Source organism: Ooceraea biroi, chromosome 11 (assembly GCF_003672135.1).
Source record: "Ooceraea biroi isolate clonal line C1 chromosome 11, Obir_v5.4, whole genome shotgun sequence".
Lineage (NCBI taxonomy): Eukaryota > Metazoa > Arthropoda > Insecta > Hymenoptera > Formicidae > Ooceraea > Ooceraea biroi.
Genome location: NC_039516.1, coordinates 6513863 through 6539577, shown reverse-complemented (window position 1 = coordinate 6539577; position 25715 = coordinate 6513863). Strand labels below are relative to the sequence as shown.

At 47.1% G+C, this 25715-nt stretch overlaps 1 protein-coding gene across 1 annotated transcript in view; it reads left to right on the top strand.

Annotated features, from left to right (window-relative positions):
• The first annotated feature begins 930 nt into the window (after nucleotides 1-930).
• Nucleotides 931-25715, top strand: part of LOC105275910 (myocardin-related transcription factor B) — a 65657-nt gene continuing 40872 nt past the window's right edge. Inside the window, exons 1-3 of the mRNA XM_026973702.1 lie at nucleotides 931-1026; nucleotides 1167-1393; nucleotides 3526-3719. Of these exons, the coding sequence (XP_026829503.1) occupies nucleotides 3638-3719 (82 nt within the window). The 5' untranslated portion in view covers nucleotides 931-1026; nucleotides 1167-1393; nucleotides 3526-3637. The remainder of the gene's footprint in view (nucleotides 1027-1166; nucleotides 1394-3525; nucleotides 3720-25715) is intronic.

The following is a 25715-nucleotide window of genomic DNA, read 5'->3' as shown; positions in this document are numbered from 1 at the left end:
TGACTAGTTCGCACCGCATAAAATCAAAAGGCATGACGACGGCCAACGCGCGTACGTTTTAGAAAGCGCGTTCACCCTGACGGCGTCGCAAAAATCGCGTTTCTGTCGCCGGCCGGGGTATTCGAAAGTCCCTCGGGAATAACGCTCCTTGTTTTTCATCCCTCGCTCGCCTCGATTCTTCGATCACGAAGGCAGGGCACGCATCGCGCCCGTAGAATGTCGCCGTAACGAGGGGGCCGGCCTCCTCTCTCCGCGTACCCTTCTGCGCGGATCTTCACGAGGATGCGGATCCTCGAGCGGAGACTGTCGTTCCTTCGCCCCCTCGGACGTCCCACCGGGTGATCCCCCGGCGAACGTTTAAATTAGGCAGGGAATCCCTTGGAATGCGCGAAAGAAACGGCGAGATCGGCATTCCGCGAGTTTTTGATACGCCTTCGGCCTCGTATCACGCTCGTGAGCTACTATTAGCCCTTATGCGGCAGGAATGACTCTTAAGGGCTCCGGATCCACGATCCTTTGCGCCGCGGCTACGATACTTGCACATTTTAAATCCCATCCGGGCGCGCACGGTGGCTTATTCGTGACGACGACGTGTCAGAATATCGTCACGATTAAACGATTGCGCGGGGAAAAAAGAGAGGATGCTTTATTCAAGTCTCGAGGAATGCGATCGCTCGGCAAACGCTCGTGGCGATCTCTCCGGCGCTATTGTCGAGACGTAATACTCGGCAACGTCTCAATTGCTGAAAGATTGCGTAATATCTGTGGATGCGGTATGCCGTCATTTATTTTCAATAATCCAGCAAGCGATGAAAAATAATGATAACTCGAGGATATTCAATTTAATCAATTTACTTCAATTTAATTCATCACTCGTAATCCATTAATCAAATTAACCTGTTGCATGTTTTTCTCTCGGTTTCAGAGTCTGGCCACAGGTTGGACAGCGGCTCCCCGTTCTGGAAGATTCACCTCGATCAAGACCTTCTGGATACCATCAGCGCGATTTATCCAGAGTGGTTTAAGGTAAGCCCGCGTGTACGCTTCCACCCTCCTTCTCTTCCCTCCCTCCCGCGCTATCAGAACCTGGCGACTTTCGACCGGTCATCTTCCGGCGTGCTCGTTTAACGAATGCGGGTTAAACGAGGTTCGCTTCCCCCGTGCAGGACTACACTAACAGCCGAGCAGCGTCGACATCCTCTACGTCCTCGAGCGCTTCCGGCGTGCAATCCTGCAACGAGAACGCCGCCGTGGTCGTCGTTACCGAACGCAGTGGCGAGCACAAGATCGCCAAAGGCGACGCGAAGTCGAAGTCCAAGGCGAAAAAGGCGGACAGCCACAAGGATAAGGACCGGAACAGGAAGGACCCTAGGCGCGACGTCAAGGACGAGAGGTGAGACTATTTGCATGTCTCGCAGAGATTACTGCAGGCGCAAGAGAGACTCATCGAATATTAATAAAACCCCGTGAAATAGCGAGAATGAGGCGAATACTCGGGTCGCGTTATCACTTTCTACCGGCTCGTTCGGCCGGAGCATAACCGGTACGCGATCTCGTATAAATAGAAGAAGACAAAGCACACGCGCGTGCTCTCGATCCGGAGAGAGGCAACGTTATCGCGATCGGAAAATAGACGCGCTTGTCGTCGCGCGACACCTGCTTCGATTATTTTAACAAGCTCTACGGGCTCCTCCCCAACGCTTTGTCGCGTCGTCCGCGTCATTATCTCGGAGAGACGCGTTATTTCTATTAATCCCCGGAGCGTTCACGTGATGCTGCACGCCGACCTTGTAAAATCGCAATCTTAATCGCAAAAGGACGAATCGCCAAGTAGCGGATTATTGCGCGAGACCAAAGGGCTCTCGCGATTGTCGGAGGGCTCAAAATGCAAAATCTATCTTATAATACTATTTTCATAACGGGGTTTAACACAGAGGATAATATTAATTCTATTAATGTCGAGCAAAGATTGTACTGGTTGGACTGTTAATATAAAATTCAAATTTTATTAGCTAGAAGATATCTGCGTATCTTTAATGATAATGATTATTTTTAACCCTTTAAATACGGGTAAAAACTATATATAATATATAATAATATATTATATATAATAAGTCGCTTATTGACGATTGCCGGAGTTAAAGGGTTAATTAATAATTAAAACTGGACTTAATCGCCCTATTTCCGTCGCGATTTAAAATTCTTGATAGCAGAATTCCGAGATGACGGGTTTGATCGAGATAGTCGCGTATTGGGCCTTCGGGCGTCTTAATCCGCGGCTGCGAGATGTGAGATCGCGCGGCTAGGGCCGCGTGCCGAGCGGACGATTAACCCGCAATTTAGTATCAGTACCGCTTGTAATCGTTACGCGAGAATATAAACGCTCTTAACGACCGGCTTCCTATCTCCAGCTGTGACGAGTAATCTTTTCTCGGAACTTTCCCTTCGGGATCTTAAACTACCTCGCTGTGGATCGTTGGCTCGACGCTTTAAAATTTTTAATCGACTCGCCACTTTCCCACCTACGGAATCCCGCACGGAGCGTCGCGCTCGCAATTTTCTCTGAACTTTTCGGAGGATAAGACCGAACGGGCGAGACTTTTTGCGTGACATTTCGCTCGACAGGCGCGATTATCGATGCACCATCTGGATCCATGAAACTCTCACAAACGTCAGACCCGACGTGAGATAAATGTTTTCACCCTTCAATGATGAAGATGATTGTTCTTAGCCTTTTGCCGAAGAGGAAGCGCGACTCGAGATATTCTTTCTGTCATTATATCCAAATTTGTTCACGACATTCAAGTAATGTACATTTATGGCATGTATCTCGTATTTATTTTATAATTATTATTATTTATAATAATATTTTATAATATTTTATAATAATATTTTATAATTTATTATTATTTTAAGATACCTACTTGCATAATTGGGAAAGAGTGGATTGAAAATATGATCGTTTCTAAATTAAATAAATGTAGAAAACTCTTGTGAAATCGTGTCATAATATAGTTTTTATTTAATTTAATTTTTACTAATTAATAACATGAATTCTTACTTATACATCGACATATAACAATATTACATAATTTAAATACACATTATCCGAGATCTGTGAAATGTTTAATAACATTTTAGATAAACATAATATTTTTCTAAATATTTGAAATTTAATTATAAGCAGAAACGCATAAATTCGAGACATAAATCCTTGGCGTAGATGAAACTCGACGTATCGTCAGACATTTCTTGCTCTTGTGAAGATTCGCCTCGCGCTCGAAGAGAAGGAAAGAGCGGCCGTTTCCGACGTTCGAGTGTCGATTGATCCGTCATTCCATCATCCACGCAAAAACAAGCCTCGACGGTGATCGGGCCCGGGGTTCGATTGACACTCGCTGCGATCGGTTAGCTGGCGGGCTCTCTCTGATCGCTGGTCTCTTTTCGTGCCGACGCGACATGTGAAAGATTAATTCACAAAACGGTGGCGTTTTGTTCGTTTCGGTCCGTCCTTCGGGCCTGCAGGGACGCTGGAAACGGTAAGAAAGGAACGAGATCCACGCCGCAGCAGGATAAGGCAGCGGCGGACGCGGCAGGAAGGAAGGCCGCGGGTGCAGTTCCAGGATCAGGAACGGAGATGGCCGAGGGCAATCAGTCGCCGCCGAAGGCGGAGGTCGATGATTCGCCTCTCCAACACGCCATGGATCGCAACAAGGAATGTGAGTACATTTCTCTTACTCTCGTAGTGTAGAAATATTAATCTAGCGTACAAACTGAGAAATTTCAGTCGCCTGAATCGACCGGACTTTCATTCATTAAATACCTCGATGATACAGCCAACAATTTTTCTTTAGAAGGATAAAACCTAGTCTTTAAAATTCTTTTTAATTTAGCTTTGGTCCATAACAAAGGTTTCGATTTTAATACCAACAATTTTTATTTAGAAGGATAAAAAGAAGTCGTTCTTTTTAGTACTATAATTATACAAAATCATCTCACGTTGATCAGACTGTACATTGATCAACGATAGTAGACTGGAAGAGATAGAGACACTTCCGGAACGCCTCGTGTGTATTAAGATCCGCCTGGCGATGTTCGCAACTTCTCCTTCATGTAGACCACTTTGCTCCGTCACCGTTTTTCACGACGCCGTCCTCTTCCCCTCCGTCGTAGAAACGGAAGCGTCGTCCCTCGACGTCCGGAATAAACGATGAACAACGACATATAACGGTCCCCGTGCGACGTTCGTTTCCGATCGAGCGTAATCGCGCGTGTCCGCGAAGAGAGCTTCGCTATTGTCATGCAATGCAGTTGCATGTGCCTTGCATGCACATTGCAGTGCGGTTACACAACCCGGCGATGTTTTGCACCGAGCGAGCATCCTCTGGAAGGCGCCTATAATCGCGCGAAGGAAGAAGGCGCGGAGAGGGTTGTTCTGACCAGTCGTGGGCAAACTCGCCATTACGCCCCACAGCGACTGTAATCATCCGCTCGTTATTCGACGCCTAACGCTGTACGCCGATCCGCGAGCACCGCTCGATTATCGATTCGGGATCCAATAGGATTTTTTATCCAATAAAAAAATACGTGCCGCGGCCGCGGAGCCTTTATCACCGCGTAAAATGCAGCTCACCGGTCCATTCGCCACTTCCGCTATTGCTACCGGCGCCGGCCGGTCGCTCCTCAAGCTGGATCCCCGTTTTGTATTCGAAACGCGACTTCCCACGGGTAGAATATAAGTATCAGTCATACCGAGAGACGCTGCCGCAGCATGCAATATTTCTTTTGTTCATCGCAAGCGGCATGCCAATAATTCACAATATTTCGAAGAAGATGCATTTGTGTTTTGATCTCGTATAGCTTTATGGACTAACAGTTTTCTATTTTTATTATTACGAGCTATTAATTTATTTCATGATTACTTTAACGCAGTTACTTATTTTTCCAATTGCCAATACTTTGCGTTATAAAGCCTTGAACAATTTGTCTTCTTCAATTTTCAAGTATTTTAATCTCTTAGAGAATCCCTTCAGGATTCGATTCGACTTGTGTGTTCTTAACACACGCCGGATACAAAGGAAATTGATTTCAATGATCGGACGGAGGTAGGCCTGCAGATATCGATGCCGCTTTCAAGAAGCTTTCGCGACGGGTTTCTTCCGCGGCGAACCGAACGCGTGCCAAGCTTTTTTCGCGTCCACGAATTTCGCGGGTATATACATGCATATACATCGATTCGCCGTGCTTGAATCTTTATTAAAGACGTGGACCATCACGCGCGCAGTCTTTAGAACGTCACTTTGTCGCGTTTATCGGTCGCCTTTTTCTGCAATTACTTCTTACTGTCGGGCGCTCTCGAGGTGATCTCCCTTCACGGCCTGTACGAAGGACGCGATGCAACGAGAGCATGCAGCTCAGCAGCATGTGTGTGCTCGCCTCAACAACGCGCGCGTACCACTTTTACGTGCACCTAAACGAAAAAATTTAAAGGCACCTTTCTGCACATTTCTGTTCATGAAAATCGGCGATATTTTTGAATTCTTCAATTATTCCGTTACGGCAACATCGAACGGATAACGATTACAGAACGCATCAATGTGGACCATTATAGTTATTAGGCATTATATAATTACGTATTATAATTATTAGAATCACGTTCTTTGCTTACTGCATTGTTTTAACTTATTGCATTATTAAAGCAATATATTATATAACTCTCCAAGCATAAAAACAAAATGGAATTTATGTAGAGACAACATTTCGTTGAACTTATATTTATGTATAGTCTGCAGGCGCCATTTGTTCACAGATAACGACTGTAGTCTCCAAAAGCGAAAATGTTAATTAACATAAAATTTCAGAAAATATGTGAAAAACATGCAAAGGATTAAAACGTGACAATAACTTTAATATTACGCAATTTATGAATAAAGTGGCGAACAAGATTACTTTACATTACTTGTGAAGCTAAATCTATTTAACAAACCACTTTTTTTAAATGAACAGATAATGAGCTCCCGCAAAAAGTTTTCCGATATTATTATCGAGTCTCCGAAAAGTTTGCCGAGCAAATTTCGATCGGCATCCGGTCCGCGTCGCTTGTACATGCACGCATACAGCCTGGAGTGCGTGTGCGTGTACGGCGGTCTACGGGAAAGAGACAGTGCCGGACATTCGTGCAGACAGGTAGGTGCAGATTCGCGTGTGTGAGGGCCGTGTACACACGTATATACGTACACGCGAGAGACAGGAGGCGTGCCTATTTATAACGGTGATATCATCGCCAATTACCTACGCTTTCGCGTGGACAATCGTAAATTCTCGTAGAAGGGCGCGGACCGATTTCAGGTTTTACTGAATATCCATCGTGATCCTTCTTTTTCTTCTCACCCCCATACCATACGTCTAGCTTCTTTTTTCGCTGTAACTATTATCTCTACTACTATCTCGATTCAACCAGATCGAGCGTGACTTTAGACTCTCGGACAAGCATGAAATGAATGAATGAAATTGTTGAGCAGGATCTAAAGAGAGAGAGAGAACACGTCACAATTTGTCTGACCAAGTACTTCCTTTTCCACTAACGTTTCTCTCATGATGATTATATTAGTAACTATCTAGTTATATCCACGTTTGGTTACGCATCTTAAGCGAAAGAAGAAAATAAAAGGATTCATTTTAATTAACTGGGAAGACTGACACGTTCAACAAGAATATAAATACAATACAGAGTAGTCTCTATCTGATCCGTCACACATGTTCTTCCTTATCTTTAATTTTTTCAGGTTTACACGGGTTTTAACGTTTGCGAAACCGGCTGTAGCAACATATATACATTTATTTACAAGTGACATATGTTCACGCAACTTGTATTCAAGCGAAATATTTACGAGGCGCTAGGTTGATAAAGCGAAGATATGGTGTACTGACTACATTTCTATTTCGTAGCACCGCGAAAGCGACGCAATGAATTTCTTAGGTGTGCTGATTCCCGGGTATATCGCGCACCCAAGACGCGAAAGTGCACCGGACGCCGATTACGCCGTGCTAATTATCATCGGCGTATCTCGCCCTAAATGACGCTGATACTTGCATTCGTTATGTCGGCGCGCGGACTTGCGCGCTCGTTTCGTAATGTGAAATTATGTCGGAATTATGCGCCGTGCGCCCGAAGGGGCCTCCTTTCCATTCTGTAAAACCGATAAGCTCGAGCGGCGCGCGTTTAATGAGACATCGTCATTAATGAGACGTCCCACACGACAAGCTCCTCCCGTTGTTGCAAAAATCACTGCGTTCTTCGCTCGGATAACAACAGCGACAGATTAAACGGTTCGTTAAAAGCCTCTGCTACCGAGGGCGTTTCAAAAACCGGGTTCTTGGCCAGTTTGTAACTACTTGCTTCAAACCGCTTGTTCCTTGATTGCGTGAATTATTATTTCTACGTAACGAGAGATAATTTGCGAATGACATCATCTCTCATTTCGCCTCGAACGATCACATAGTCATAAATCATCTCGTATCCAAGACTGCCAGTTTGAGAGGTCGAGCCATTCTACTTACGACCCTAAAAACTGCTGCTGAAAGCCGAAAAGAGACGCGGGAAGGAACACGAAAACACGCGTTTTCACCGTGAATCGCACGTGGAAACGAATTTCATGCCAGACGCTAATTGGCGCCCGCGATAGTGTACGGAATGCCTCTGGGATTTCGTAATTAAAAGGAGGATCCAGCTTCCTCTTCCCGTAAACACGCAATCGCGATAGCGGAGGCTCGCACGCCGATCGTTACGCTTATCGGCGTATCTGTACGAGCATCAACGCGATACGAACGAATATATTTCAAGCGAGCATCTTAGGAAGGTTTCACCGGTGTTTGATCTCACTCCTTGCCTCTACCGCTACCGCGACCTTCGTACCGTTGCATGTATCAAGGCGACGATATACGGACGACGGGTACCAGTTGGTATGCTGAAGAAAAATGCGTTATTAAGATAAGGCATCGTGTAACCCGGCGATTTACGGTAACGGCTATGTCGGCACGAAGGTAGTTCCGTAACGTAACTCTTAACTCTTAACACACATTTAATGTGTCGAGATATTCCTTAACGCAATTTTAAATCCGTCCTGCTGATGCTCGCTCGATTCTTTTCCTACGACAACGTAATGATATTTAAACGATCGCATTCAGCGTCAAATGCATCCACAGAAAATACTCGATTGGGAATATTCGACGACGTAACGTGTCGACTTTTGACGGACAACGCAGCCTCTCCGTATGGACCGAGTTAACAGGACGGATTTACGGCATCGTCGTTGCGTTCATCTGTCACATTGCGTGTGTTCCCGATCGCGGAAGGCGAGTTTGAAATTGAGAAAAACGGGTACTCGCGAGCGAGTACGCGCTCTATCGGGACACGTACTCGTCATTCGCGCTTTTTCCTCTAAACGGCCGAAAGCCGCGCGTATTATCGGCGAGGCAACCCGGTTTGCCGCGGGTGGCTCGGCGCGCCTTTACCAGATTTAATTATATGATTCCGCTGGTTGATTCCGCTTTGAAAAGTCCGCCGACTCGGCGGCCAATTACGTGACTGCGAAAACCGCGTTTTTCATTGCGCCGACCGCGTAAGCGGCTCGTGCGCACGTAGAGCCGCACAATCGGCCGATTTTCGAGGGCGACCACGTAAGATGGCCCGTAACGGCGGCGGCGGCGGCGGCAGTGAAATTAATTAAATGAAAAGCAGGATCGTAACTTTCGGCTTTTGTCCGGCCGTAAAAGCTGGCTGGCAGCGCGCTTTTACGGTTTCACCGGAGACACAAGTTTCTGAAGACACGCGCGTCGCAAAAGTTAACCCACTTCGTGGCCGCAACCCTCCACGCGAATTGTCTCGTCCGCGATTTGCTCGTCTCGGTGAAGATAATATATCCTTTAAAAGATATTAATGACAGTTTATCCCTCTTCCCTTGACGATCTTAATGACACGTTGGCCGTCACTTGTCTTCTGTTCGCGAAAAGTACTTTTCTACCAGTTAATGCAATCAGTTAGAAAAAATGTTTTAAATAAAAAGAAAATTAAAGGAATCATTTATCCTTTCTGGTATATTATATTCTGGTATATATTTTTGATTTTATTACATATTTCCAGTTTATGTCGGAGTTTTAATTACCGTGTGCGACAGAAACGAGGAAAATAAAAATTCAGGCGACTTTTGCCAGACACAGATCTTTCCCAACGCGGCGCATTTCGACCATAAGCGCGCGCGATTTTTCCCGTGCGGCGATCGGCGTGGAAGGATCGATCTCCGGCGTCATACTTATAAATAAATCGCGCTTTATCGTTGCATATTCATATGCGCAACGTGGTGCCCCGGGTATTCGTGGGCGAACCGGATCGAGATATGTCGAATCGGAGCCGTTCGTGGCCAGAAAGTATCGCATTGAAATCGGCGAGTGTGCCGCGCGGCGCGGACGCAAAAATCGGCGCGCGTGCGAGAAGGAATAAAAAGAGGGACATGCTCAGTGGTTGCGCGCACAGCCTACGCACGTAACACGCTGTTTTATAACGCGACGCCGCGCGGCCACGTGCCCACCAATGATTGACACGATTATTTCCTCGCCGAGACGATTGACGCGATTTCATATGTATTTTTGCACGCGGCTATAAAAATATAACGCCGACAAATGGCACACACTGGCGGCAAACGCAAGGAGAGTTCATGTATTATGTTACATATTACGCGAGCGGCAGTATTTTATTCACGCATGCAAGCTTTAAGGAACATAAAAATTTAAGAAACAAAGATTGAGATTGAGGTGCACCGTGGAATCCTGAGTATTCATTTTACGAATATATGACAGGGCGAGAGGAATATTTTATTCGTATGTACGAGTAAATGATAAGAGATGTAAAGTGAATTAAAAAATTAAATTTCACCAGAGAATACGTTGTCAATTCTCCGCTGATGTTGAGAGATGTTCAGCAATAACGCGCAGAATTGCAATCTGCAAATTGCAATCGAGCCGCACGCGTGACGTCTCGTGAATCGAGACGTGATGGCAAAGTGCGACGGAAGAATGCGTGCATCGAAACGGGACGGCGAATTAAAATTCAGTGGCCAACGGCGACGGAGAACATCGACAAGAGGAAGGAAGTGACGATCGTTAGTATTCAAGGCTGGCCGATCGAACGGTCGCGCTGCTAGCAAGAGCGCAGAGTGGCGAAGAGGAAAAGGACGAGGTGGAGGAGGTGAAGGAGGAGGAGGAGGTGGAGGAGGAGGACGAGGACGAAAGAGAGGGATCTCTTGAGCCAAAGAACTCCGGTGACCGAGTGTTAACGTTAGCCACCGCCGCTCGGAATCGATTCTCGCTCACGATGCCCACGCACAGCGAATTAAACGGGACATCCTCTCTTTCTTCCGCGAGTGATCGTGCCCGAAGACGCCTTAATTCGATTGTTCGCCAACACACGTCGGTTAATACGACGCACTCGTCGCAATTCCTCCGCGTCTGTCATCTATTCAATTAATCCTATACACCACGAATATATATGGGAATGTATATACCGCAGTAATCAATGATATAATACTAGAACTCAATACTAGAACTCATCAAATTACATTAATTAGTGACGCAGGTGATGGCGCAGATGCTCGGACTCACATCGGTTTCCCGAGTAATCAATTTACTCCATTTATACGGTTTTATACAGTTACAAGATATTTATTGTAGAGTACACAATATAAATTATTTTATAATAATGAAACGATCTTTACAGCAAAAGATAATTTTATTTCAAGAAAATTCTTATTTTTATTATTAGGTGTAATTAAAGAGTCCCACTTGAATTTTGTGGACTAGAGTCGTCATTTTCTTGCCTAATTTTCTCTATAGCTTAAAGAATAGGACGACAGTTCTTGTTTTAAGCAGGAGGGCTTGACGAACCGATGCAGAAGCCTGCGAGTCTCACGACTCGCGTTTCGTCATCGCGACAACGCGATACAAGCGAGGAGGCCCCGCGTGCGCGCGCTTGCAGGACAATTCTGCGGCCCACGCGCTATTGTGGTCGCGGCAAATCGGTCGGCCACCTGGCCTGATCCCGGCGCGTCATCGCGCGGCACAGTGGCCTTCCTCCTCTTCCGTTCGCCATCTCGCCTTCTTCCTTCTGCCCGCGGCAGATATTGCTGTACACCTGAGAAAACCTAGGTAGCTAGGTAGAATCGTTATTTTCGTTAGCGTTTACGAGCTACGAGCACCGTAGTATCGGAAGTACGAGCGTCTCTCGAAACTTTAATGGTATAATGCACCATCGCGTAAAAAATCATTTTGCGATGATGCACTATGCGATTTTCTATGCACTAATGTACTTATTATCTCTTTATCTTCTTGCTTGATATGTACATATTTATAATATTATAATGTTCTTCATTCAATTTAGATTCAGTGCCAAGTGTGTCGGTATCTCTATTTAGTATTCCATTCAACAGTACCTTTCGACCTTGTCCAATGGCCCTTTGAAAAGGCGCTGTTGCTCGCGTGCTTCCTCGAAGTATCATTGGAAATTGAAGTGAGGTTGGCTTTCGCCCGACTAATTAGAATTCATGTCAGTTTTAAACACTTACTCTTCGTCACGCCGATGCGGCGAATTCTTTCAGCCGGCCACGGCCGCGCGCGCAATTTCCCACATTAGCGGCGTAATGACGGCGGCGACGTCGGCGGCGGCGGTTCGTCCCCGAATCGCAACGTAGTTATTACCATTTCATTACCTCGCGGCGAAAAGGCGGCGAACGACGCGTAAATTACGCATCGTGACATAAAGTACGCCCAATTTGCCGCTCGCGGGTACTTGCTTGCACGCACGCACGCACGCACGTATGCGTGCATTCACGGAGCGGAACGGAGCGGAACACGCACACAACGGGCGCACCTGCGGACACTTTTCTCGAGTATCACGATTAATTGTCCCGAATCACAACCCCCGCACGAATCGTCGTCATCTTCGACCCCCAAAGTCGACATGCCACACACGATCTCGATCGATGCGCGCCTCTCTTTATTTTTTATTCTCTTTTACTCGTGCTCTCTCTCTCCCTCTCTCGCTCTTTCTGGATGAGAACTTTGGTTCACGCGGCGAAAAAAGAACGACGAAGAAAATAATTGCCGGCCTGCGAGTAATTACTCGCGCGGGAGTCCGGCTCGAGAGCAGCGTGCGAAAGATGACGCGGGACAATCTGGTCTTTTTTTCCTCTGCGTTTTCCGGTGAACCTTCTTCTTTTTTTTGTTTTTTGCGGATACTTTCACGAGTTCCGCGATCGGGTCGAGGCGAGTTGATGGCGCGTGAGAGACGCTCCGCGCGAGTTCCCTGGCGGTGCTGCAACCTCGAGTGTAAACGTGACAGTGCTTACGCAAGGGGAAGGGCACTGATTGAGGCGAGATACAAATTGCTAATTACCTAATTAGACCCACTGACCTACAACAGGCGACTTGCCAGGCCGACTTGCCCTCGCGTGGTGCGAACCACGTCGAAAGATCGTGACTCGCCTCGCCTTTCATCGCTTTTATTCCAGCAATTTTCGCGGTAATATCTCGCGGCGGCGTGTATCGTGCCGCCGTTCACCTGCGATACGCTCGACATGGGAGATTACAATGCGCGATTGAGTGATTTCACGGCAAATTGGGAGGAGGGAGCAAAACAGCTGTTGCCTGACATTTTCATGTATCAAACAAATAAAGTGCCAATTGAATGCCTTTGTCTACCCGTATATAGAAAATGTTCTATAACTGCTACTCTCCATAATCTCACTGATGTGTTTATTAGCGAATTAAATGCAATAACGAATGTGTAAACTCTGTAATTTTTAAAGATACGCTATTAAGTGTCTTGATAATTAGGTAAAATCTGAAATATTCTGTGTTTTACATACTAATGACATATTTATGAGACTATAATTGGTCCAGCGTCAAGAGAAAAGATGTTTACTCCGAAAACTCTGTATTCTGCACGCGGCTCGTTTCGAGCATCGTCGCATTTCATTATGATCGCCGCGATTAAAGTTATGCAGCGCGTCGCGCGGACAGAGATTGCATTAAAATTATACGCGCGTCTGGATCATTGATTTATCTCTTGCGTAATATATACGTCGCGCTCTGCCCACGAGCCATTGCTGCTGCTGCTGCTGCTGCTGCTGCGCTCAGTGCGTTTTTCTTTATTTTTTTCTCCCCTTTGCGCGACGGATGGTTGTTGAATTTAAATCACAGCCGGCTCATTGATAAGGATACTTACATAGTATAGGCGGCAACCTCGTTCGCATTGCAACGCTATCATTAAGTCGCGCGCGCGTGCGTTCTTTCTCCTCGCGCGAAAACGAATTTCACCGAGCGGCGACAGATAAGCCGCATCGTGGTATGGCATCATAAAGAAGCGATTATCTTAATTAACTGGAGAATTGTTTTGGCCCACGCGTATTTCGCAGCACGCTGCCCACGTGCGCGGTCTCGTGTCAGGGTTTGCGACGTCGTCGCGTGCGCATCTAGAGATGCCACGTTTTCCGCACGTTTAATTAGAAACGGAAGAAAGAGAGAGAGAGCGATAGAAAAACGCACACATGAAAAATCCGATACACTCGAGATTATCCCGTGAACGCGACGTAATCGAGATTATACGTATCCCTCTGAATTGCTCTCTAAAAATGATCCTCGGGGGCACGTTATAAAATTTGTGGCACACATTTCCTGCCTACCTCAGGTAGATATTCCTTATTAGTTCCGAGCATTAATATGTGCATTACACGTGTGCCTTTCACGGACTCGTTTCCCGAGGAAATTCGATGGCTGTGCACCGTGAAACTGTGATGTTGCCGTAACATCCAGTAATGGCCCGCTGGATCAGAGCTACCGTCACCGCGGAGGATACGAGGTGGTAGAATTAATTACCGCCCACTTTTTACGTCGTCTAACGATCGTTGCGCAATTCTCAAGCGAGCTCGGTCGGATCGCTCGGATCGCTCGGATCGTGGATTGCGCAATCTCCGAATAATTCCTTCCCGCAAATTCGCTCACGAGGGCGATGGTCCTCGTGAGCGAATTTGCAGGGGTTGCTCGCGCAAGGGCAACCGATGCGGGGAAACCTTTTAATCTAGGCTTGTCGTCGCGTCTCTCGCGCCCGCGGCGAGAAACGGGAACGAGCGGAGGAGGATGTTTACCTCAGGTGAGCCTCACGGCTCCATCGTCATCGTCGTGCCGTGGCTGCCGCTGTCCACGCGTTTAACGCGCGATAATGACGGTGCCGGGATGCTGTCCTTGAGCAGCTAAAGGCCACGTAGGTGGTGTACGACACGCGGAAGATGGAAAAGCCGTTCTCCGAACGCCGCGCGTAGGCGAAATGTATCAAGGCTAACGCAGCCGCTCTGTCGACACTTGTCGACCGATCGTGACGTTTAAATAGGTGAACCTGCGTGACAAACGACCACCATGAATGAACTCTCCTCCAGAGAGCGGAGCCGATCTTTCTCTCTCTATCCCTCTTTCTTGCTAGATCGGATCTGTCCTCGGGGCCGTATCTGTCACGTTGATTTTTGGTCACACGCACGGAGAGGAAACTCGATGAGCCTAGAGAGGAACAATCGCACTTCAGGTCCCCTATTAGCGGACGCACGTAACGTAACCGCGAGCGAATGTCCGTATGATTTAAGAGAACCTCTTACCGAACCACCGATGTCGCTGGACCTCGAGATATTTTCGTGATTGAAAGACGTTCCGCCACAGCCGTAGCATGTAACGCGTATGGCGAAACATATCTTTATTACCACAGTCGCGCGGATGTTAAACGCGCAGGAGGAGAGTTTAAACTGTCGGGCGTCTCGGATGTCTCGTTGCTACCGGCGACGGGGGAACGGTCTCGCATTAACCTCGTGCGTTTAACGCTTATAAGTATTTCGTTATCCTTATCCAGTTTCCATTACTCTGAACGGTAATAATATACATCGCCGGAGTCGAATCCACTCTTCAAGAATGATGGCTCGTGCCCGGCGTTCCCGGCTGCCCGGAATTGCAAAAGATTCTCTCTCGCGCCTCCCGCGTTTCTCTCTCCCGGCTCTTCCCTCTTTTTCGCCGTCTTTCTCCCTTTCTCCCTCTTGCGAGGACCGGTAGACCCATGGAAGAGAGGACAGAGGGACGTGAGGGGCCCGTAATGACTGTACGGTGCAAAAATTCGCAATTAACTTCTGGCGGGCGCGGTGGTGTCGCGTCGGCGTAATTGGTTTTGCAGAAAACTTTTACGTGTTTTCGCGGCATTTGCATAATGTGCGAGGTGAACACGGCCCGATCGATCGGTTAATTTAAATACCGAATGCAGAACGCCGAGCCGCGCCGCGCCACCGCGGCGCGTATCGAACGCGCGAGCATCGCCTCCATTAGCTTGTAATTATCGTTACTTATTGCTGGTAAATGCCGGTCGGCCGACTGGCGCGGGTATGTGTCGATGCGTAAACGCGTAAATCCTCGAGCGCGCTGCGCATGAAATAAAATAGAACAGGAATTTACGAAAGAATCACGTACACTCGTCATGATTATTTATTTGTCACGTGTGAGATAAATGTATGCGAGTGTGATACAAATATAGACGCAAAGACAAATAATTATGCGCTTGTAAATCAAGCCACAACCGCTAGTCGAGCAACAACATTCTATTCCAAGGTTTTCTAATAGTTTTCAATACGTGGACGTATATTTAGTAATTTTAATAAACGTCCGATCGCCGAAGGCTGCATGTTCCCTTGAGGCGCGTTTTTCCTCCAGCGATATCCACGAATGTTGTCTGCAGACAAGATGCAGCAAAGGGAGGAGCAGGAAACGGTGTCTGCGTCTCGCCGGCACGACGAATATCGCGTTTCGCGTCTGAAATCCGTGGCGTGGCGGTACGACGCCGCGCCGGTGAATTTCGTGAGAGCAGAGGCCCTCCGGGGGTATATACGCACCGCGCACCGTGTCGGCATGTTTCGCAGTTTGGTACCGGGGCCCAAAGGTTCGTCCGGCTCTCGGACTCGGGCACACACCGGCACAAAAAACAGCGGGGGTCAGAGAGGTCAGCAGCGGGATCCTGTGTTCCCGAGGCTCCTCTTGTCATGCGATATGTTGCTCGTACGTTATGATAGTGGCGTCGGTGATCCCCGGGGCCCTCTTGTTTTGTCACTGACAATGCTCCGCGATGCCTTTGTAGGCGCGCCTTCTCTCCAGCTTCTCTCCGCGTGACGTTTCTGCGTCTCGCAGCGGAGAAAGGGAGAACAAGTATCATTTAAGAGAGCAAGAATAATAGCGAGATCGGTACCCCGGACCCCCGCGAGCTAGAGTTCGTCCAGTGAATATAGACGTCCGTGCGTCGGTAACACGATCGTCGTCGCTCAAACGCCGCGCGAATGTACGCGCCGAGTATTTTTGACGGGTACCTTGGGTAAATGCCAGAAATTCCTCGCCCAACGACGAAGGAGTCACGCGAGCAATTACCATTATCGCTCGCACGTATCGCGCGGTTTCCGGGATTGCACGCGACATAATCAGCCGTTTCGTTGCACTGATGAGTGCTCGTCTCGGCCCGCACTTTTCGCGATACTACAAAGTCGCGGTAATAATGCAAATTAACGATTATCAGTTGTACAACGTAGTGTTTCATGCTCTCATGTCATCTACTTAAGCATACAAGCACTGATTTTTCGTCTGTGATGTATCCATGGAATTTTCGAACATTTAATTGTAAGAAAACGGTTTCTTTTGTCGGAGCAGCGTTAATCGGATTGAGGCTCGTTGCTTTTCACATCGACCGTACACCCCGTAGACACTTTTATGTCTATCCAAGCACGTATGTTTCTCATGGATGCTGTAGCAGACGGGGGGCGCGAGGAGGAGTACGATGTAGTAACTGCACAAGGGGGCGAGATACGAGGAGGAGTTCTGGTACAAATTTATCTTTGTTCCGAACTTTCACGAACTGACAGCGACGCCGGTCCCGACGTTCTTACAGAGTCCGATGTGACACACCGACATTATCCGGATATTTTTCTTCCTTCTCCTTCTCGTTATACGTCTACTTTGCGCATTCTTTTGCCTTCCTGGCAAGTTTGCGAGATTCTAATGACGAAACTTCACAGCTCTCAAAGGAATCAAGTTTCTTGGAGTTTAAGATTGCAATCGGTTCGCAAAGAATATGTAAAGAGGAATTTATGAAAACTTTTTAAATCTTTAAAACTTTTTCACAGTTAGTTCTAAAGTAATTATTTTTTATATTATAAAATCCTCTATATCATAGCAAACGAACGAAGAAGAATTAAAAAATTGAGTATTGCGTTTAAAGCGTTTTCGATAAAGAAAATATCTAAAATCATGGATACTTTTGTGTTCTCGCAACTTCTCCCGCACTATAATTAATTCATTATTAAATGCAATTTGGATCACTAGATTACCACGACCGTATCCACGGCGTATCCTTATCTCCCGTCAAATAAGGGGAACATTGTCTTATATCGAGGACGTGACAAACGCTCACGCATCGAGAGACTGAAGTATGTATACCGGTGAATCAGCGCATGCAAAGTTCACCGCATTCGCGATACGCTGGCGGTCGTGCGCACTCGCGCGCACGGCGAAAGGGCGGCGGACGAGCACAGAAGAAGAAACGGAAGGAGGACAGCAAGGGACACAAGGTAAAACCGGAGGAAGAAGCTGAAGAGGGACAGAGAGGAGGAGAGAGAACGGACAGAGGGATAATAATAAAACGAGATATCTCGTACGTGGGCGGTCGTATTGTTAGCGCAACAGGGCATGCGCGGCGCTTCTGTGTCCACGCAATGTGCGCTCGTGCGCTGCCTGCGCCCTTAATAAAGGATACGCGTATGCGTGCGTGAGAGCATACATGCATGCATCGCTCGCTCGCTCACTCGCGTTTAATAAGAAGAGGAAGGCCCCGCGCGCGATGCGAGCACGCGGGCCGGAGCTCTCTCGGAGCCTTATGTAAATCGGTCGGGCCCATCTGCGCGCGCGGAGGGCCCTCTCCCGCGCGCTAAGGACAGAGGAGCGGAGAGGCCGAGAGGGACAGCACGAGCTGCTGCCGGCATCAAAAGCAGTGCCGCCACCGCCACCGCCGCGATAAACACGCATTTATTCCGGAGTGTGCTGCATACGCGCGAGGCGTGGGCGCACACGAGCTCGTGCGGTAGCGCATGTGCGCCCGCGATAAGGCCCCGCGCACATCGCGACGCCTCTGACGGAGGCGCATAAATCTCTCGCGTGGAAATGCTCGACCCTCTACGGTTCCACCGCCGCGTACCGCTATTCGATTCGTCGGACCGCACCTTAATCCGAAATTAATATAAGTCTAAATATAATTCTCATAGCAATTCTCAGGAGATTCATCTTGAAAAATTCTTCATTTATTTATGAGGCGCTTAAAATGAGAGAAAATGATTTTTCGCGTGCTGTTGCTCGATCGTATTTCAATATCGCATTTGTGTACAGCGACGTTAAGGTCGCGAAGGGCCAGGGTACTATTGCGACTTTACACTGTGTTTGCACGCATTCTAACTGCAGTTTCTACTCATGCTGATGATGCCTCCACGGTCGGTCGGCAGATAAGCAGATAGCTGGATGGCAATGCGTGTACATGTAGGTGCGCTCAGATAACAACCGTAGGCTCGAGATGGAAGCTAAGTAGATACTTTGGCCGCCGCATCAGTTTTTTCGTTTGAATCGGCTGCACCGACTGACTTTGTCGGTGAATTCAAGAAAAAGTTTCGGGACCAGTAGGATCTTGTCCAGTATCAACTCGACAGAAGATAAGCGTTAAGTGTACAACGACTTCGTGAGATTATGGACATTTAGTTAAATTATCGAAATTTAATTAAACTGCTAAAGACTACCGAGACATAAAAGCATTTTTATTTCTCTCGTACTTAATCCTTGAAATTTGAATATCTCAAATAATTCAATTTTGTTAAAGTTCTGTGCAACGTCGTTTGCAACTCAAAATCTACATGTATCGATACACGTATCGATGTTTCGATTCTTTTTGCTGAGAAAAGTTTGTTCCATACGCATATATGTGCAGATAATACTATTACAGAATATAATACATCGAGATATGTTACAATTTATCCAATAAAAAAATGATCCAAATCACCTTTGCTGACGTTTAATCCGGAGCAAAATGGGGAGCAATTTCGTTGCGCTTGCTCTTCTTCGAAAGATTAATAGGTCAGTTTCCTTGAGACGAAGCGTGACTAAATAACCGCATTCGCCTCGTGAGTTACGCAGTGCTTTTTCTTCGATCGTAGGCAGTTACGTGTAAGAGAGAGAAAGGCCTTGACCCATCTAGTAAGTCGAGGAATTATCCGGTGCCCACGGAAAGTCCTTCGATCATTTTCAGCCGATTCCTTCGTTCGTATTTTCCGTGTTCGACTTATTAGGACCTTCATTGTCCACTTTCGCGGAAAACTTTCCGTCATTGCAGTTACAGAATTATTTCTGTCATACATTCTCTTTATACGAATTGCTATTGGAAAGATTGGAATCGTTAAACGCTGTGAATTCCACATAAACGAGAGGAAACATGGCTAAAAATGTAAAGCTGTCAGAATACTCTAATCAAGTATTACATTAAGAAATTTGTTAACAAAGGATTAATTAAATTAAGTCTGCATTAAAATATATCATTAAATTTACAGCACCGAGTGTCAATTACAATAATATAATAATAGATCCGCGATTAATCGTGTCATAATTTTAAAGCTGTTATAATTTTACGATAAGCGGTTTTTCGTAAACAGGAGTCTTTTATTGACATGAATCCTGGACGATGTCCCAGAAACAACCACGAGACAAGCGGTTTTGGCACTTCCCGTCGAGGATGTGGCGGCCGCCCCGGTACCGTACTGCAAGTAACCGGTAACGTAATTGACGTTACCAGTTTATCGCGTGTCGCGCGAGATGACGGTCGACGTGTAAGGAAGTTTGCAACAAAGATAGCGATCTCAGTTAATCGCGCCCGTTGGTGAAAGTACTCAGTTTTCGGCGAATTTTCGCGATTACCTCCAGTATGCGCCCAATAAATCACGTTCCCTCGCTTTGCCTGACATCCAGGAGGTAACTTTCGGAAGCGTAATTAAACGACGCGGCGTGGGCGGTGCGCGCCATTTTTTTCCTTCGTTTTTGCATTTTGTTGCTCTTTTACGATTGCACTTTCCGACAGCGTCTGCTTCTGCCTCGCGCGCGATATGCGCCTACAGTAAAACTGTTCATAATAGATTCCAGAAAGTGGCGACGGCGTGGTCGCCCTATCACGATCAGAGCTATAAATACAACGGCGTTGAGAACAACACGAAACACGTAAGACGCATTAAGATCAGCATTCATTTAAATTGTTTACCGGCGCTTAAATCTCCGTTCATCGTTAGAGTTTCAGAATATCCAATGATGAAACTGTAGAAACGCACATGTGCAGATCTGTCAATATCAGGAAGAAAATGGTAAAATTCCGAGTTGAATTCAATCAATCACTCTCTAAATGTGAATGATATCTGACGTATACTCTAAGTAATAGTATGCTCTGTTCCATCTTGTGCATTAAACATATTGACATAAATGCGTTAAATGTATCAAAACCATCTTGAGTTTATCTTGTAAATTATAAAAATTTTCTTTTTAAACAATTTATTGTCTCCATGATAACGTGACATTAACATTGTTAACCGATAATTAATTAATCTTAAACTGCAACGTTTGCAGAAAAAACATGGGAATAATTCGTCATTAAATATAGGAATATCTACTTAATGCAACTACGATGCGCAATAATCGAATTCAACGAGACTTCCTGGTGGCCGCGCGTTTTCGCGCAACGCCTGCTTCGCAAGATAGGTACGTTCAGTTCCATCAACAATGTATCGGCGGCAGTCGAGGCCATTGGCAGCCGGCCAATTGCTCCAACGCCAGCTGTACGTGCCGGCACGATCTTATCGCGATAACGAAGAATTAATGCCGTGCTTCGTAGCTGCGGTAAATAATCCTTTCGTTAACGTCGCACGCGCACGTGGCCGCGCAATGTTCTCGTTTCTTCCTCGCGAATTTGTAAAAAAATCGCGCGCGAGCCTTTCGGATACATTTCGATCGATTCGAGAATGTATTCATTCGCAGGCAGCTCGTTATTAGGTCAACAGTCGACTTCTAATTAAACGAAACGTGGTCCCCGATGTGAGTCATCGTCGTCCGATACGTGAAACTCGGTCGCTCCCGAGGCAGTACAATTTATAGGACCAGATGGACTATATCAATAGCACGGAACGGGGACAATCGGTGTCGCTCCGCGGGAGTAGACGAGACAGAAAGAACTGCGGGAACAATCGCATCTTGTTCTGCGAGTTGAGATGCGACGAACGGACTTCTTGCCTAATCGAGTTTACCTTGATTTGAATTATCCTTAAGTGATTGTCTTTTTACATACACAGCTTTCTCTCAGCGGAAAAATTCAAGTACATGTATATTTATCGGACTGCAACGAGCACGTAATGTGTCATCCGCGTCTAACTAAACTGGTCGATCTCTTTTTTTTCGTCATGATGCATTTCCTGTTAATGTCGCTTTAATCCCGTATCAGGTGGTATCCTTTCTCTTCCTCCGCGTCGACGTCTCCATAATCCCGTTTTAAACACGCTCCGATGTTTCAAACGCGTCCGCGCGACGCAGACCCTAATAAGATCAGTTATTTAATGAGACGTCATATTCCGCATACCTCCGTCTGGCGATCGCAGGAACTCGCGGAATGCCGACCGGACTTTATTCAATCATCGTCGTAGTATCGATTACGTGACCGCTGGTATTTTCTCTGGCGATGAGCGACCACCACCGGTTTCCTACATCGTACGTCGTGCATTTGGTGTCGTATGGAGGAAACGCAAATGCAACAAAGCACAGCGCAGCTAAACGAGAAACTCGCATGTGAAAGTTAAATGAGGCGGGGCGAAAAGTTATATAATACTTATCATTTCGAAAATATCTGTTTTGAGAAGATACTTTTATTTCAACCCAAATTCGTGATGCTTAACATTTCACATATTTAGCTTAACATTTCACATAATTATAACAGAAATAACATTCTGTTATAATTAACTGCGTATAATCTCGACGTGCGAAAGTTTATACTTGAAGAATAAGATCGCTCGAGGCGCGCGTGGGATCGACGCTGATTGTGAGCGTTCACCTTTCGATCGCGCGGAAGAAAGTGCAAAAAGGATGGGCTCGCGAGAGTTCATCGTCGATGCTCGATAATAAGTTCGTTCGACACGCCGTCGAATTAACGATCGACAAGGCGGTGACTCCTTTGGGATCGCGTTACTTCACGAAAAAGCCCGCGTCGTAACGCAGCTGTCCGCCCGTTTTTGTCCGTCTGTGTGCTGCCTTGTATCTCTTTGTCCCGCTTATTCCTGTATTTCCTCCTCACTCTCGCGCCTCACCGCGCGAGCTCCCTTAATCACTGCCCTCTCATTAGTAGGCGTCAAAGGTGCCGACGACGCGGCGCGAGAGAAAGAGGGCTCAAGTCGCCTTTCTTCGCGATTCCCTTTAAACTTCGATTCTGCCTTTTTCTGTGGGCGATCGGGGCCCTGTGGTACCACGTGGGGCGGGCGGACGGTGCTGAAAGAATCATCTCTTCAGGCTTAATGAAGCGTAGGAGCCGCGCGAGAGAAGTTCCGAAGCGTTCACGCGCGAGCGAGCGAGTGAGCAAGCGAGCGATGAAAAGGTGCACGGCTCGGCGTGTAACGTTGTGCTTCACGGTCTCGTGCCATCGTCTCCATCGCTGCTCCAGGCCAAGCAGAGTGTAAACCGGAAGCCTTCGGATGGACGAACTAATTTGCTTTTTTTACGAAAAACATACACAGGGTTCATTCGAGTCGCGCTAACGATCAGACCCGCGCGTTTTAACTCTCGCGCGAGACGTTTAATAGCGCGTAACTCTCCGCTGCGCGATGGAGATCACCTATTGCATGTAGGACGCTCGCGAATTTTTAACGCGTTTCCGCAACGGGGATTTCGCCACAATAGCGCCGCTATTTCCCCTCTCCCGGCGCCCACGCGATACGCTCCGCTTTACGATTTGGCTCGGCTTGGCTTGGTTCAGCTCGAGTCAGGCGAGTTCGCGAATTCTGGGTTGGGACGAGTAGCGTCTTCGAATAGTCGCAAAGAGAAAATAAACTTCCGTCACTCTCTGTTCCCTCCGTCCCGACCCACCTAACCTCGCTTCTACGTGGATTATGTGGCCTACTGTACAGTCGGGATCTATTCCGAGAGCTATTCCAAGTCCGTCTACGCGACGCTCTGCTGTCTTATTAATGCAGCGGCGCTTTTCTCCGCTCTTCCGCGAGTGTACAGTCACTTCTGGCGATCAACGGGGCTAACAGCTGCACCCCAGGGATATTGCTCCATAATGGAGGACCATGTAAACTCGGGACATGGTCTTCTTCGTCAAACTCCTCCATCGCCAAACTCCTCGCGGCAAAAATAAAAGTTACACCCTATACGTGCGCGTTACAAAGGAAAGATAAATCTGTGGAAAAAAATCGTGACAATAAACTATAAATGTAGCATAGCCTTTTATTTTAAACATTGTGTTTGTAATAGTTAATAATTCATAATTTATTTAAAAATTAGGGAAAAGTCAGAAGAAATCAATTCTCAAACTCTATTTTCTTTTTCGAATTCGCGCAAAAATACTGGAGAACCCATTGGCGATTCTCTCAAGTCGGTGGAATATCATCAAGATCATTACACCGAGAATCGGGGGAGTGGTTCGCTCGATCTCGAGGAGGCGAGAGAGAATTGGCTCTCGCGGTCGGCACCGAGAGCAAGAACAAGAGAAGCACAAGGGTAACGTGCAAGAGATAAAGAGAGAAGGGGAGAAAGTGGACAGGGATAGGCGGTAACAAACGACTCGCAAATCCTCGCTGTCAATTTAATCTCGCCACGAATCCCGAAGAAATGTTAATAAGGACCTCGCTACTGCACTCCGTCGTCCTCTTCCTTCCGCGCGCAGCCGCGTCTGGAAACGCGCGCGCGGGCGCTATACGCAACGACACTTTATTTTCGTGCAAAGATACCGCCGCTAGCCGGTCCGAACCACGTGGAAATTGTGTGCAAAGCGAGCTGCGCTCGCCGCTCGTTTCTCTTTTTCCGCCTCTCGCCTCCTTCGTCCGCCTCCTCTCTCCGCTGCTACCCCTGTCGGCCTTCCACCCTCGTAATTTATCGCGGTTATGCGGCGGCGGCGGCGGAATCTGTACCGCGCGGAATAAGAAGAAGAGAACGGAGCAGCAGAACCGCGCGAGGAGTCCGCAATACTATCGTTTCGCCTCGATCATCCGGTCTCCACCTTCGCCACTTCGCGAGCAACCGCACGGAGGAAGTGATGCGATGAAGAGATCGCATGGCTCGATGCAAAGGAAGTGCGCCACGACGTCAGCAACACGTTGGTTTTCGCGCTCGCCGCTCTAATGGCTCTCGCCGCGATCACGGAAAGGCTGAAATGGAAACGCGAAGCAGTCGGAAGATCCGATCCGGCGGGATGGTAGGAGAAAATCGCGCGAAAGGGACAGAGAGAGTTGGAGGAGAAGAGCGAGGAAATGTCGTTGCGCTAAAAGCGTTTTTATGGTCATGCACGTGTTCCAACGTATATAAGTGTCTCAATAAAAATTCTTCATGGAAAGTAATTTGGAAAGTCAAACGTTACATTTCAGTAAATAAGAAAAGTATTAAAGCACACCATTATCTTGTAGTAAAAACAAAATTGAAGGAAATCTGTTAAAAATGTAATGTTTCGCGTAAAACTTCTCGCTGCCCAATCTGTGAAGACGAATTGAATTAAATTGAGTTGTATTCAATCGTGTAATAATGAAACAATCGTTTTGCAAGTACACTTTACCTATAAACGTCTGACGTGCGGGTAACGGGTCTCGGCACGCGATAGCTGAACAAATAAATTTATTAACTGCCGCTCTGGGCGCATTGTTGCGGGGATTATTCCGTCCAATTATCAAAGACTCGCTAAGCGTCGCGCGTGGGTGAATGTAATTGGCTGACGGAGCGTTACCGGCGTCGTTTTACGTCGAGACAACTCCTTGAAATGTGTTTTTAGCGGGGCGGATAACGCGCACGAGAGTACGTTATAATATCGCGGTGCACGCGCAACCCGGCAAAGTTTAATTGCCCAATAAAAAGATCACCGATGCGGTTTATTGGAGACATCGGTTACACGACAAGCTTTTATTGCACTACTGTTACTGCGCACGGTTGTGCGGCCGCTCGCCGCGTGCGCTTATCGCGCGCTCATTGAATGCCGAAATATATTGGCGGTAAATACATTTTTATCACGGGGCGGAGAGAGAGAAACAGACAGGCGGAGAGAGAGAGAGAAAGATGTTAAGTGTCCCCTTGTACATATCTCCGCCGCGAGCACGATGAAATCATTTTCTCGGCGCAATTACGCGTGACTACTTCCTAGCATCGCGCTTAACGATTTCGTCGGCTCGTGAGCGCGCCGACTCGACAGCCACCCGTTTTAATTAAGGGAAATTTTTAAACGCTCGTATGTTACGGGACACTCGAAATTGTCGCGGCTGTCCGGCACCGAGCAGTAGCACCGCGCTACACCCACAATTAACCGTACAGCCCTTCCTGTTTACAAGCCTCTTCAC